Source organism: Leptonychotes weddellii, chromosome 2 (genome assembly GCF_054177405.1).
Source record: "Leptonychotes weddellii isolate Sample4059 chromosome 2, ASM5417740v2, whole genome shotgun sequence".
Taxonomy (NCBI): Eukaryota; Metazoa; Chordata; class Mammalia; order Carnivora; family Phocidae; genus Leptonychotes; species Leptonychotes weddellii.
The window spans coordinates 53,131,749-53,146,349 of NC_138370.1; the positions used below are offsets into that span (position 1 = coordinate 53,131,749).

At 40.2% G+C, this 14,601-nt stretch overlaps 1 protein-coding gene across 8 annotated transcripts; it reads right to left on the reverse strand.

Moving 5' to 3' along the window:
* Nucleotides 1-277: 277 nt before the first annotated feature.
* On the reverse strand, nt 278-14,061 carry MSMO1 (methylsterol monooxygenase 1). Of its 8 annotated transcripts, none has more exons than XM_081811211.1 (7): nt 13,925-14,036; nt 13,228-13,376; nt 7,815-8,100; nt 4,839-4,987; nt 3,403-3,529; nt 1,380-1,534; nt 278-673 (listed from the first exon to the last, which is right to left on the reverse strand). In XM_081811211.1, the coding sequence occupies exons 3-7, from the start codon at nt 8,067-8,069 to the stop codon at nt 478-480; spliced, it is 882 nt and encodes a 293-aa protein (XP_081667337.1). In that variant the 5' UTR covers nt 8,070-8,100; nt 13,228-13,376; nt 13,925-14,036; the 3' UTR covers nt 278-477. The 8 variants fall into 8 exon arrangements, with proteins under 8 accessions (XP_081667337.1, XP_081667323.1, XP_081667331.1 ...); XM_081811197.1 differs by having other exon boundaries at nt 13,152-13,376; nt 13,925-14,034; XM_081811205.1 differs by having other exon boundaries at nt 13,152-13,376; nt 13,901-14,015.
* Between the last annotated feature and the right edge of the window lie 540 nt (nt 14,062-14,601).

The window sequence follows — 14,601 nt, forward strand, 5'->3', positions numbered from 1 at the left end:
GGCAGCCTCACTCACTGTCAATTGGTACGGTTCAACCCATGATACTTTGATGTTTAGGCAAATTCTAAAAAATGTTTAAAGTTCAACATGAGGCCAACACCCTACTAAGAGTTTCTGAAATGGCCACTATATATTTAAAAGATTTTAAGGACCAATTTCAACTTCAGGCCTATGGTATTACTGGGGGAAAGACAGAAATTAATACTTCTTCCATTACTTAAAACCTTTCTGTAAGGTTAGCAACATGGCCTTTACAACTTCCTCATGAAAATCGTACTTAAATATATACTTATTTCTACACATACAGAACTTTTATGTAAAGTAGAAAAAGTTCCCACTAGGAAGATAATTAAAGGTTGTTAATGTCCTTTGTATCACTTAGCAGCCACGACACTTGTTTATTTCTGCTCTGCAGAAGCAATGTTAGCTACTCGCTTCAATTCAGGAAAGTGTGTATGTTCAGGAAGGTTTAGATATTTACTCAGTCTTTTTCTCAATCTTCTTCATCTTTTCATTGTAGGCAGTAAATTGAGAGTCTGTTCCGAAAATTCTATCCCACCATGTAAATGTTGAAGCATAGTTTCCAATGAAGTTCATGTGGTGGAAATCATGATGCCGAGAACCAGCATAGAAGGGGATCAGATTTAAAGGGTTGAGAGGAATGTCATAACCACTGAAATAAAAATGATAAAGATTCTTAAGGAAATAAATACATTTTAAATAACTGACATTTTCATTGATAGTAATATGCCTGTTAACTAATTCAAATAATATTCCACTTTACCTAAGTCACTTTGTTTCTGACAGGTTTACACAAGACAAAAACTCACAGAAAAATGGTACATATTCTAGAAACCATTTTAAGAAATTAAAATAAAAGCCCTGAAAGATTTATGGAATTTAATTATTACACAACAGGGGATGAAAGTGGGGGTTATAATAATGAATCTTTAGACACAGATTTTCAAGAATTATTTTTCTTTAGAGGAGCTTTCTCACCACAGTTTGTAATGCCCGTAACAGTCTATGTCCTTTAGGAAAAGTTAAATGAAATGAGTATCAAGCATTAAGAAGGTTAAACCTGAGAATCACTATGTAGCAATTCTTTCAGAGTATCCTCCTTTATTTCCAGCAACAAATCTAGAATCTGATAGCCACAACTGTACAACTCTGAATCACCCACCCCCTCCCTTCCTCAGGAAGCTGAGAGGGCAGGAGGGAGAAGACAACAGTGGAAGGAAAGAATGAAGGAAGGAGACATCCTTTACAATTTAATCTGTCCTATTAGTCTGCTTAGAAATAAAGATGATCTTATGACCATGAAAACAAAGGTATTTTATATTTTGATACCTTACACCTGAATAGAAACCATAACTCACCTATGGACATCAACAGTTTCTATCAAACGAATAGTCACCCATGCCCAAAGGAGAATGACATGGTCACATAATAGCATGATTCCAATGAAAAATCCAGTTCCAAGAATCAGAGTTTCCAAGGGATGTGCATATTCAGCTTCCATTCCAAATGGAGCCTAAAATAAATAAATACGAATTCCTTAATATATTGTGACTGTTAATTTTATGTGTCAGCTTAGCTAAGCTACAGTGCCCAACTGTTTGGTTGGTCAAACACTGTACGGCTGGGAAGGTATTTTGTAGATGTGACTCCTAATCAGTAGACTCTGAGTAAGGGAGATTACCCTCCATAATGCAAGTGGGCTTTACCCAACCAGTAGAAGGCCTTAAAAGCAAAGACTGAGGTTTCACAAGGAAGAAAGAATTCTCACGACTGCAATAGAGAAACCCTGCTTGAATTTCCAGTCCTTGGTCTGTCCTACGCAATTCAGACTTGCCAAGCCCCACAATCACATGAGCCAGTTCCTTAAAATAAATCTGTGTGTGTGTGTGTATGTATCTCCTACTGATTTTGTTTCTCTGGAGAACTGTGACAAATACATATATTCTAATTTATGCATACAGTTTTATAAAATTAGATTGTTTCTATAGGTAATGACAGTATATCTAACCATAGATATATAACAAATAACAGTAATTCTTAATAAAAACATCTTTTTGTTCCTACCAAACATCAAAAGGTCTAGGGATGTCCTTAAGAGAATCTTAGTAACTGCCTTTGATGGTTTAAGATAAAGGCATTAAAAAATTATTCAGTCTTCCAAATATAGTCTAACAATCTGAACATGTATTTGGCAACCTTTGTTTCCCAGATACATATGAATTCTTGTATTTTCTTTCAAAGGTTTCCAGTAAAAAGAAGATGAGCTAAGTGGGTGCTCCTCTTTATGGTGATGAACATGGGAGGGGTATGAAAACATGTGCCAAACCCTTCCCAGATTCCCACATCCCCAGGGGCAAGAATCAATGAAATTCTGGATCAGACAGTCCCACAGAGTTTCCCTAATCTTGAGCATTAGTCAGAGCCCAACCTGTATACCTCAAAGTGCTCATGATCTGTCTATTATTCTTTATTTGACACTGTAAATTCAAATTCTTTGTCTTCCTGACGCCGGAAAATTTGTCAAAAGAACAACTCACTGGGTTCAACAAGCAAACATCAATAAAAATATTAACTATAAAAAAAAGATAAAGGCGGGGCGCCTGGGTGGCTCAGTCGTTAAGCGTCTGCCTTCGGCTCAGGTCATGATCCCAGGGTCCTGGGATCGAGCCCCGCATTGGGCTCCCTGCTCAGCGGGCTCCCTGCTCAGCGGGAAGCCTGCTTCTCCCTCTCCCACTCCCCCTGCTTGTGTTCCTGCTCTCACTGTGTCTCCCTCTGTCAAATAAATAAATAAAATCTTTAAAAAAAAAAAAAGATAAAGGCATTAAACAATTGACTTAAATTCTAATTTTGGTTTATGCTTCTGAATTTGTTCTGCTTCTTAGAAAGGGATGCTTGATTTAGCATACCATGTAATCAGGGCCAATGCAGAACATATCAACAAAACCAGTTTGACAAAGGTATATTCAAAGCAGTTCTGATAAAATCGGTTTTTGTGGGGGTCAGAATGAGGTGGAAATGTGTTCATCAAACAAGTCGGTAATTGTTTTAGAAATTTAAAGATGAAAGGTTCATTGTTTTGGGGTCCAATTTAAATGACCTTAACATCACTATGGTCTCTATTAATCTGCCAAGTACCAACTGTGACAGGATAGTGGTCTGGCCCCAAATGAGAAACTGAACTATTTCATGTAACACTTCTCTTGAAAATTTATAGAACTGGCTGTGTGTGTGTGTGTGTGTGTGTGTGATGTTCTTAACATGTTCATGCCAAAGAGAAAGAAATAAAAACATCACTGACAATTTTTTTAAAACCTCAGAAGATTTTAAAAAAGCATTTTGCCTTTAATAGAAAAAAATGTGTTAAAAATAATTCTAACATACCTGAAACTCATGATGAACTTTATGAATATATTTATATATTCTTTTGTGATGTAAGAGCCTATGCAGGAAATAGTGCCAGGTATCCTCAATCACTGCGCAGCCGAAGCATCTTGCCAAAAGCAGATACCTTCAGGATGAAAACACTGTAATGAGTATAAAATAACTTTTGCTTCAACAACCTAAACTTTTCCTTGGGATCACTGTTTGGAGAATTACATGAAACCAAATACCCACTAACCAGCTTGACCAACTGGATACATAGCAACAAGCTCTCACAATTGCTACGTACAAGGTGGCTCTATAATGCCTCCTGCAGCAGGGTTAAAGAGATTGGCCACGATCCCAATTCTAGTTCATTTTTTAAAAACTGCCATGTACACGGGCGCCTGGCTGGCTCAGTAAGTAGAACATGCAACTCTTGACTGCAGGGTCATGAGTTCAAGCTGAATGTTGGGCATGGAGCCTACTTAAAGAAAAAAAAAAACTGAAAAAAATTTCACATGTATAAAATCAAAGTTAAGAAACAAAATCCAAAACTTCTAGGAAAAGAGTAATATTGATGAGGACTGATGAGGGACTAGAACTGAGATTATCAATAGTAAAAATCATCACTTCTTTCCACCAAAGAGAGGGACATAATTGCAATGGGCAAAACATTTTATATACAAATAAACACATACACAAAAACTTTTATATTACATATATTACAAAGAAAAAGTATACACCTATATATTGGTGTATCTGTATTCAGATTATGTCAAGAGCAGATAGTTGAATACAAATATTATTTGAACACAACTACTAGTGCTCAGGTAATATATATTTGTGTCTATATGGACACAACTTTTATTTATTTATTTTTTTTTTTTTAAAGATTTTATTTATTTATTTGAGAGAGAGAATGAGATAGAGAGAGCATGAGAGGGGGGAGGGTTAGAGGGAGAAGCAGGCTCCTCGCTGAACAGGGAGCCCGATGCGGGACTCGATCCTGGGACTCCAGGATCATGACCTGAGCCGAAGGCAGTCGCTTAACCAACTGAGCCACCCAGGCGCCCCTGGACACAACTTTTATAAACCTCACAATTACTCTCTTCTTTTTATTCATTTCAGACTTAAAATGTAATATAGTTTTTCTTGTTATAAGCGGGTGTATCTATATAAAATAATATAAAGGATGCTACCGAAACTTCTGATGTAAGAAATCACTTTCCAAAATAAATAAATACATACATAAGTCATTTTCCAATAAAATTACATTAAAACACAGGAAGACAGAAAAATGGAAACGTTTTAAGTTTCTACTATGGCTTACTTTTCTACATTTTATTTACTTCTCAAGTTTAGAACAAACATGAAGAAGAAGATAAACATGAAGGGTATTTTAACTGGACGATAAACCATGACTGAGTATCAAAATCAAATCTTTATCTACATACCATCTTGGCATTCTTTCCCAATCATAAGGTATATTAAAATACTCTGTAAAATAATAAGTTCCACAGATCAAAGGAAGCTGGATGCAAAAGTGATTAAAGAGAAGTACTTTAAAACATTTCCATTGGTTTTCCCATGTTTCTGGTTTATCCTATGGAGAAAAATCACAATATTTACTATTAGCCACTGCTATCAGTAGTTTGACTTGATACTTAAGAGTGAATTCCTAATTGTTTCTGTAATGTTTCTAGGTGATCGTAATTCTACATTATTTAATTAATCTTATGATGTGAATTCTATATTACAGTGACTATATGACAGTAACTGAGGCCCAGGAATCACAGCCTCCTCCCCTTCTAACTTCTTGACAACTGTGATCACTAGTTTAAATAGGTAAAGAAACCGTTAATACACAAGCCCAGGCTAATGATCTCAAACAAACCAAAGAAACACTACAGAGTAACTGTCCAGTCTCTGCAGCCCACAGATCACTCCCTTCTGTCAGCCAGGACTCTCAGAGCAGAAATGTGTTACGCTAAGATCACAGGTGGGTTCTCCCAATTGTTGCGGCAGTCCTGCAGGCAGCACCGGAAGCCTCTATTACAAAGGGAAATCGATGCTGCCAGCCATTCAGCGGTGCTTGTTCCCAGAAATAAGCATAGTTTTGTTCACATATGATGACAGAATTATAAATTCACTGAGCTGGAAGAACTTCAGAAATGGGTCCAGTGGTTCCCAAAGAATGGAGAGCTACTGCCCTGCAGATAACGATGTTCAAAGATGAAAGCCAAAGCGAGAAAAGTAAGATCAGTGTAGTAAATGTTCAAAAAAACCTCATCAGGATATCGACTTGCTTAGCAAGCCATATAAAAAAAACCTAAGTTTATTCAATTTAAAGGGCTGCAGTTAGGATTGCCTGGGTGGCTCAGTCGGTTAAGCATCTGCCTTCGGCTGGAGTCATGATTCTGGGGTCCTGGGATCGAGTCCCATGTCCAACTCCTTGCTCAGTGAGGAGTCTGCTTCTCCCCTTCCCTCTGCCCCTATCCCTGCTCATGTTCTCTCTCTGACAAATAAATAAATAATATCTTAAAAAAAAAAAAAACTCAAAGTAGGGATTTTTAACAGTTGTGAAACTCAAAGGAAGACAAGGCAATGTGAAGTCACACTACCCAGCCTTTCAATTTCTGTTTATAGGGCACCTGGGTGGCTCAGATGGTTAAGCGTCTGCCTTCGGCTTGGTCATGATCCCAGGGTCCTGGGATTGAGCCCCGCATCGGGCTCCCTGCTTGGTAGGGAGTCTGCTTCTTCCTCTCCCTCTACTGTTCCCCCTGCTTGTGCTCTCTCGCTCTGTCAGATAAATAAATAAAATCTTTAAAAAACTACCCATAACCAACTAGACAACTACTTGTACTGTCTTTTGCCACAGTTTATTTTAAAATCATGCATAAAACCATGACTGAAAAAGGCCTTCCTCTCTCTGGAAAATTTACCACCTCTGACCAGTGAGTCAAGGGCAGAGGGGAGGAGGAGGACAAGGATACTCCAGCCTGGCCAGACACACCATGAATCAGCCCTATCAACAAATACAGGGGTGACACACTGTAGCCAGAATCACCCCAAACATGCATGAGAACTTACACATCCAAACTGAATTCTGCTTTTCAAAGCAGGCCCTGTTATAAAAAGCATTTTGGAAGTTCTGTCCTTAATTTAGGGTAACAGAATACTCCCCTTTGGACATGTCCCTTTTTAATTCCTCCCCCTTTTCCTTTTGCTCCTCCCTCCTTTGGCTTAGAGTCCAGTGGCCTGAGCCCATGCACTATCCCCAGAAAGGATCAACAACAACACTTGAGTGAGCACCTGAAGTGAGACTCACTGGGAGAGGCAACAGGGCTAAGAGACTGATGGGAGAGAATGTGCACGGTGACTGCCACCTGATGTGTACTTGGTGAGTACAAATTAGTCTCCACAGGTGAACGCTCTCAAGATGTCCACTTTCTACATAGACCATGTGCCCCCGAGTTTTAGTTTGGCATGACTTTTTAGAAAGTAAACAGCAAATATTAGACACTACCATGGCTTTGCCAAGTGCTGATAAATCATCTCTGATAAGCTAGTCCAGATTCTGTTCCGGGCACCCTGTCAAGCTCTAGTCTTCACAGTGGTAGAGCTATTTTCCCCATGACTACAACTAAGAAGAGGCACTGTGTCTACCTCAACACTTTGTCATGCACGGTGGGAGTCTCAAGGAACTTAGTTCATTGAAGCAAATACCTAGAATCTGGGAGCATCATGACTTCCTCATTTGGGATGACATGAATCCCGCAGAACCAACATCACATATTTAAGGAAAAAACAAAACTTTAATAGCCCTGATAAAGATCTTACCATATTAAACATACACTTAGTGGCTGAGACATCAAGGGTTGGAGTGAACTGCAAAGTATCTACAAATCGCTGTAACTTCTCTTTCCAGCTAGTTTAAAGATTATAAACCCAAATTAGATAAATGTCACACCTACTGAAAGCACAATTTAACAAATTATTTTTGAAACATTATCAATAATGATCTAGGGTTGTCCAATGTGGCAGGAACTAGAAATATGTGGCTACAGAACACTTCAAATATGGCTAGTCTAAACTTAGATGGGCTAAAATTAATGTAAAACACCCAATTTCAAAGACTGATTGTGAGAACATGAACATAAAACATCCCATTAAGTACTTCTAAATTCTGATTACTTATTGAAATAATAATTTCAATTTACTGTGTTAAATAAAATATAATATTAAAACTAATGTCCCTATTTCTTTATACCTTTTTATGTATTCTATCAGAAAACGTAAAATTACATATGTTCCTTCTTTCTCTATCTATTGGACAGTCCTGATCTAGGTTCTCTTAAAACAAAGTTACATTTACTTTTAAAATATTCAACATGAATAATAACATTTGACTGTAAGTCCATCACACTCACCTTTTGAATTTTGAACTTTTTCATGTAAGGTATAAATTGAAACAAAAATCCAGGTAAACAGAACAAGAAATAAAGGACCTCATGAACTATCAAGGATCCCCATGTTGCAATCTGGAACTTTGTGTAATTATTCAGCATATAGTTCCAAGCATTCTTAAATGGTTCTTGTAGAGGGTTCTCAGGTAAAAGTGAATCTACATACTCCACAGCCAAGGATGCTGAACTAAAGATGCCGATACTTTCATTTGTTGCCATTTCTCAAATCTCTGCTGAAAGCCTTAGAATTCTGTAAAAATAAATAAATACATAAGCAAGCAAGCAAACCAAGTAAGCCAAACAATGAAATTCCCAGAAAATAATTTTTAAAATTCAACTTCTGATAATTTTAAAAACCACAAATACTAAAGTACCAATTCTCAGATCCTAAACATGTGATTAAAAAAAAAAAGTCTACTGGGTATCATCACCATGTCCATTTGCAGACACTGATTTAAGAGACTCTTTTTTTTTTTTTTTTTAAAGATTTTATTTATTTATTTGAGAGAGAGAGAGCACATGAGAAGCCGGGAGGGTCAGAGGGAGAAGCAGACTCCCTGCTGAGCAGGGAGCCCGATGCGGGACTCGATCCCAGGACTCCAGGATCATGACCTGAGCCGAAGGCAGTCGCTTAACCAACTGAGCCACCCAGGCGCCCCTGATTTAAGAGACTCTTAATCTTAGGAAACAAAGTGTGGGTTGCTGGAGGGAGGGAGTGGAGGGATGGGGTAACTGGGTAATGGACATTGGGGAGTGTAGCTGTTGTAATGAACACTAGGTATTACATAAGACTGATGAATCCCAGACCTGTACCCCTGAAACAAATAATGCATTATGTTAATTAACTGAATTTAAATAAATAAATAAATAAGCCAGCCAGCCAGCCAGCCACGTGTTGGGGCACCTGGGTGGCTCAATCAGTTAAAGGTCAGGACTCTTAGTTTCTGCTTAGGTCATGATCTCAGGGTCATGAGATCTTGCTCGGCCTCCACTCCGCAGGGCAGAGTCCACTTGAGATTCTTTCCCCCTCCCTGCCCCTCTCTCCCTGCTACTCCCCCTCCCTTATGAGGGTGAGGGCTTGGGTGAGGGCATGCGCGCTCTCTCTCTCAAATAAATAAATAGGGGCGCCTGGGTGGCTCAGTCGGTTAAGCGTCTGCCTTTGGTTAACCATCTGCCTTCGGCTCAGGTCATGATCTCAGGGTCCTGGGATGGAGTCCTGCATCGGGCTCCCTGCTCAGCGGGGAGTCTGCTTCTCCCTCTCCCTCTGCTGCTGCTCCCCCTGCTTGTGCTCTCTGTCAAATAAATAAATAAAATCTTTTAAAAATAAAAAATAAAAGCCACATGTTAACTTTCAAGAGCAGGATCTAAACAACAATGGACAAAGAATTTCAAACTACCTTTAAAGAGACTTTTCAATGTGGTCTCCATGGAAAAACTTGTAATTTCAATTAGCAATAGTGGCGTTCGAGCGTCATTTAAAACCAAAAAAACAAAAACAAACAAAAAATCACAAAAAAACACCAAAAACCCTATAAAGAAAAAGTCTGCCAAGTAAGACTACATAAAAATTAAATACTTCTAATTGGGGGACAAATAGACAATTATAAATAAAGTCAAAGATCAAATGACAAACTGGAAAAAATACTTCCAACACTTATGACAAAAGGCTGAAAAGTGTGCTTTAGAAAAAGACTAAAAACCCAATAGAAAAACGACAAAGGCCATTCCCAAGGGGTTCACGGAAAAATAAATACAAATGTTCACTAAACAAATAAGCAGTTCAGTTAGACTCAAATAAAGAAATACACCCTAAAACAAAAATCTTTAAAAGTGTCAGTGTTCAGGACAGAGTACTGGTAAGGGCAACAATTTGGGGAAACAGACACCATTATACATTGTTGATGAAGGGATTAGTAGGCCTTTGAAGAAAAATTCACAGTATTTGTCACAATTCAAAATAAATATACCCTTTGACCCAGCAATTTTCTCACTCAGGCACACTAAGACTGAAAGAAGCATTGCTTATAGCAGCAAAAACAAAGAAAAAAGAAAAACAATAAGTCCATCAACAAGAAAGGAGTTAAATAAACCCTAAGTCTTTCCATAGACAATTATACAGCCACTTAAAAGAACAGGAAAATCTCTATGTTCCCACAAAGAAAGATGTCCAAGATACAATGTTAAGTGAAACAGCAAGTTGTAGAATAATGCACATAACAGGAGCACCCCCCTTTTGTTTTTGTGAAAAGGTTATATATTGCGCACTTTCATGCCTATGGACAGGCGGACACAGACACACACACACACACAGAGACACACACAAAATGTATGGAAGGATATCCAGGGAACAACTGAGAGTGATGACCTTTAGGGAAAAGAGATCAAGAGGTAATAGATGCTCTCATTTTCATATGTGCACACCCGGGGTGGGGGGGGGAGCTGTACTGGAGGAGAGGAGAAAAATTTCTTTCCATTTTATACCTTCTTACAATTATAATTTTCTCATGAGTATGCTTTATCTATACAACAAATAAGCATAATACGTCACCAAATCAAAAAAGAAAAAGTTTATAAAGAGTGTCATTTTCCTAAAAATGTTCACTGTTGTTCCTAACTTATTAATTATAATTTTAAAAACAAAATGCCTCAGAAGCACTCTTAATAGTGCTTAAAATGCCCCACTTCCCATACTGACCTCTGACCAGTTCCTCATGGAGGGTCTGGGAAGCTTACTTAGCCAGCTTCCTCAGGTCTCTGAATTCACTCTGCAGCCTTATTTTTTTGTCCTACTCATTCTCAATGACTTATACTATGGAAGCTACAGTTACATCCTGGGCCATCCCAACCTCAAAATTCCTCTTTTCTCGCTCCCCCTCTCTGAGAGTGACCAGTCTTCTGTTCTTATTTTACCTGAGAACCTGTCACTTACCCTTTCTCATCTTTCGTTCTTCCCTCTTCACTAAGTCCATCCCCTCAAGTTTAAAAACATACTCAAGTCTTCATTTCTAGTGCAAAGTTTTCCTAACCTGTATCTCCTCTTCCCCAAGCCACTGTCCCTCTTCTTTTTCTTTGAACCAGCTTCTTTCTCTAGGGAGAAATCAACAAAAAGCCTCCCCCTGCTTTCCTCTTACCCATACAACTCACTCATCTACTTACAATCTAGCTCCCGCTAACACCAAGGTATCTTCGGTCTTCTAACTTGCAAGGTAAAACAGTCATTCCAATCCTCATTTTTCATGAGGTCACTACCAAATTTGGCAATGTTGAACGAACACCACTTACTAGCTGTGTGACCTTGAGCAAGTTATATAACCTCTCTGAGCCTCAGTTTTATCATCTGCAAAATGCACAGAATAACAATAGTAACTAAATGGTGGGGATCTTTTCACAAGGTATATATATATTAAATCACCACAATGAGCACTTTAAATATCTTACAATTTTACCTGTCAATTATACCTCGATAAAGCTGAAAAAAGAAAAACAATAGTTCTAATGGGTCCAAGACCTAATGTTAAGTACTTAACATAGGACCTTACACATAGTAGCTACAAGAAGCTAAGAATTTGGGGCACTTCTTATATGCCAGGAACTGTGTTTTAAGAGTTCTGTATGCTCTCTCTATATTAAAGACTTTAATCCTTACCATACCTTCATGAAGTAGGTAATTTTATCATCTCTATTTTATAATTGAAAAACTGAGGTTTAGAAAGAGTAAACAACTTTTGTAACCCAAGTGACAAAAATATTATGTGGGGGAGCCTATGCACTCATCCCTTAGGCTCTACTGTAATAAGAAATAATAAAGCACACAATAAATATTATAGGAAAAAGGGAATAATTCCTACAGCTTTCCCAAGGCTCCTTAAATATTATTCTACACAGGCTGTCTTCATTTTCACATTTCCCATTTACTCTCCAGCTTTTACAATCTGCTTTCTGTGCTCATCACTGCACTGAATTTACTCACTAATATAATCACTAAGGATCTCCTAGCTGCCAAATCCGACAAACATTCTTTGATTTTATTTGACCAATCTGAAGATTTGCTACTTCTCTCCTTAAAATACTCTCCTTCCTTGGTTCTTGGGATTCACATGTATTCACTCTGATTTAATTTGCGCTACTATGTGCAGCTACCGTGCTAGCTGCTGTCCTCCCCCTGACTTCAAGATACAAACTCTAAAGAGGAATACAAAGCAATAACCAGACTGTCATAAAATTATGTGATAAGAACAATATCGGGTTGGAAATATAGAGTGCTAGAACACAGAGGACCAGGAAAGAGTTCTTAAAGAAAGACGCCATCTAAACTGAGACCTGGAGCTAAGGGGGAGGTGACCTGATTAAAAGAGAGTAAAGTAGGGTTGGGTGGGTGGGAGGAACAGGGAATGTTTTGAGTAGAGGGCACAACAGATCCAAAGACTCAACCAGGAGGCCAGAAAGACAGCACTTTCTGATTCAGTATTTTTGTGCTACAGCTTTTGAGAAAGGAAGACCTGAGAATTGAGGCTAGTTTCCCAAGAATGCTTTCCTTACTCCTTTCTAACTATTTCAGAGTACCCAGAGTGATAGTAACTATTTCCTGTTTTATTTTTATTTTGTTTTAGATTTTATTTATTTATTTGACAGAGACACAGCGAGAGAGGGAACACAAGCAGGGGAGTGGGAGAGGGAGAAACAGGCTTCCCGACGAGTAGGGAGCCCGATGCAGGGCTCGATCCCAGGACCCTGGGATCATGACCTGAGCAGAAGGCAGACGCTTATTGACTGAGCCACCCAGGCGCCCCTATTTCCTGTTTTAAAAATACAGATATCCACAACCTTTCTAGCCCTAGCCCTCTCTCCTAAACTCCAGGTTCTGATTATCTAAAACTCTACCGGCCATCTCCAATCAGACAGTTCAGAAGCCCATCAAACTCAACATGTCCAAAAGTTCAGCAACTGCTCCCTGCAACCCTGCCCAAATACTCTTACCTTCTTTAACCTCTAATTTGGTGAATTGCACCATCACCTATTTAGTCATTTCTGAAGGAGTGTTCTAAGTCTCTCCTGTCTCTGCTGCCTAAGCCTTCAAACTCCCCCTCAATTTAGAAATACTTGGTTTAATTAACATTCAGGAGTTTACTCTCCCAACACAAGAAAAGAAAGTGGATACACCTTTGCCAAATGAACCAAAACAAAAACTAGGAATTAAGGAGGGGGAGGAGAAATAAAGAGTGAATTTTCTTTTCCTTTTCTCATCCTTGTGCAACCTGATTGACTGAAAGCGTGCTCTATCCTCAGAAAAAAATTAGTTACCCGTGGATTCTCTGAGAAACCGTGAAGTTTAGCTGTCCGAGGAGGGTCAGCCAGTGTCTGTCCTTTGGCCCTATACCTTAGTCGAGACTGGACTGCAGAAGTTTCCTCATTTGCTGGAGTTGCCCAATCTCTAAGCTTGCCCTCCTGAAGCGATACAATGCCAGGATATTATCTAAACAGGGGAGTTAACCCCCTTCTTTAAACAAATTTCAAGGGTGTGCCTCCCTGAAAGACAAACACCAAGGCCCTCAGCGATGCAAAACCGGCCCTGCCAGGCCTTCTCCACTCTCCATCTCTCGCATCTCCCACCTCGCCATATTCTTATATTTCACGTGTAACGGACACAGCATTTATCCTTTGCCGGTAACATCCAACTCCTACTCATCCTTCAGTAACCTCCTCTCAGACGCTCTTCCCAACCACACCACGTCCACTGCACAAACACAACAGATCTTACCTCCCCGGTAGTGCTTCCGTTTTTGTAAAACTGTCATCACTCCTTCACCCTGTGCTGTTAACTATCTCCTAATATCTCCCGTCTTCGATGACTAAAAAATTCTTAAAGGGCAAGAAATATGCCCCAGCCCAATTCCATCATTTAAGATTTCATACCGCTTTCACCTGTTCCCCTTGCCCGCGGTCCTCACATCCGGCACTGGCGCCCCGAGCGCGCATCCACGCGGGACCCCGCTCCCCTCAACAGCACGGAGCAGCTGGCCGGAGCCAGCCACTCCCGCTTCCGGACCTACCCGAGTCTCTTCCAGCCCCCTCACCTGGACGACCGCGCGGGAACTGCGGGCCACCGTCACCCCGGCTCGGCCAGGTGCGACAGCCTCGGAACCTGCCTCTCAGCGTCGGGGGTGGAGCCAAAAGCGCAAGGGCGTCTTCTTTTTGTCGTTATTGGCTTGTGAGGGCTCACAACCCGCCTTCTCAGCGCTGTGATTGGTCCTTGAGGTTGCTGGCATCGTGTGACTCGCGTGAACGAATCCCTGGCGATCTCAGCCATTGGCTCCGCGGATGGAGTGAGGATAGTGAGACCGAGACGTCTAGCCAGTAGCCAGCGCCGCAGCGCGCCTAGAGGCGGGGAAGCGCGAGGACGCGTGACGGCGTGAGGGGGCGGGCTCGGACGGCCACTATGTGCGGGCCCCCGCAAGGAGTTGCCTTGGCAACCTGGGTTACTTCGTGGTTCCTGCCGCGCCCGCGCTGTCCCGGTAAGAGGATACCAGGCCGTCCTCCCCGCGACTTTAAGATGTGATTTGTGTAGCAGTCGCTTCGCCAAAACCTGGGAAGAGAATAGTATAAATGCAGTTTGACTGTTTTGTGTTTACAGATAGCTCCGCCCTTCTCTGGTGTACCTGGGATTTAGATCTTTCTCCTGCCTTGCTTCCCCAGCCCCAGTATCCTTTAATAAACTATATATATGGAAGATGGAGAATTTCCATTGCAGTAT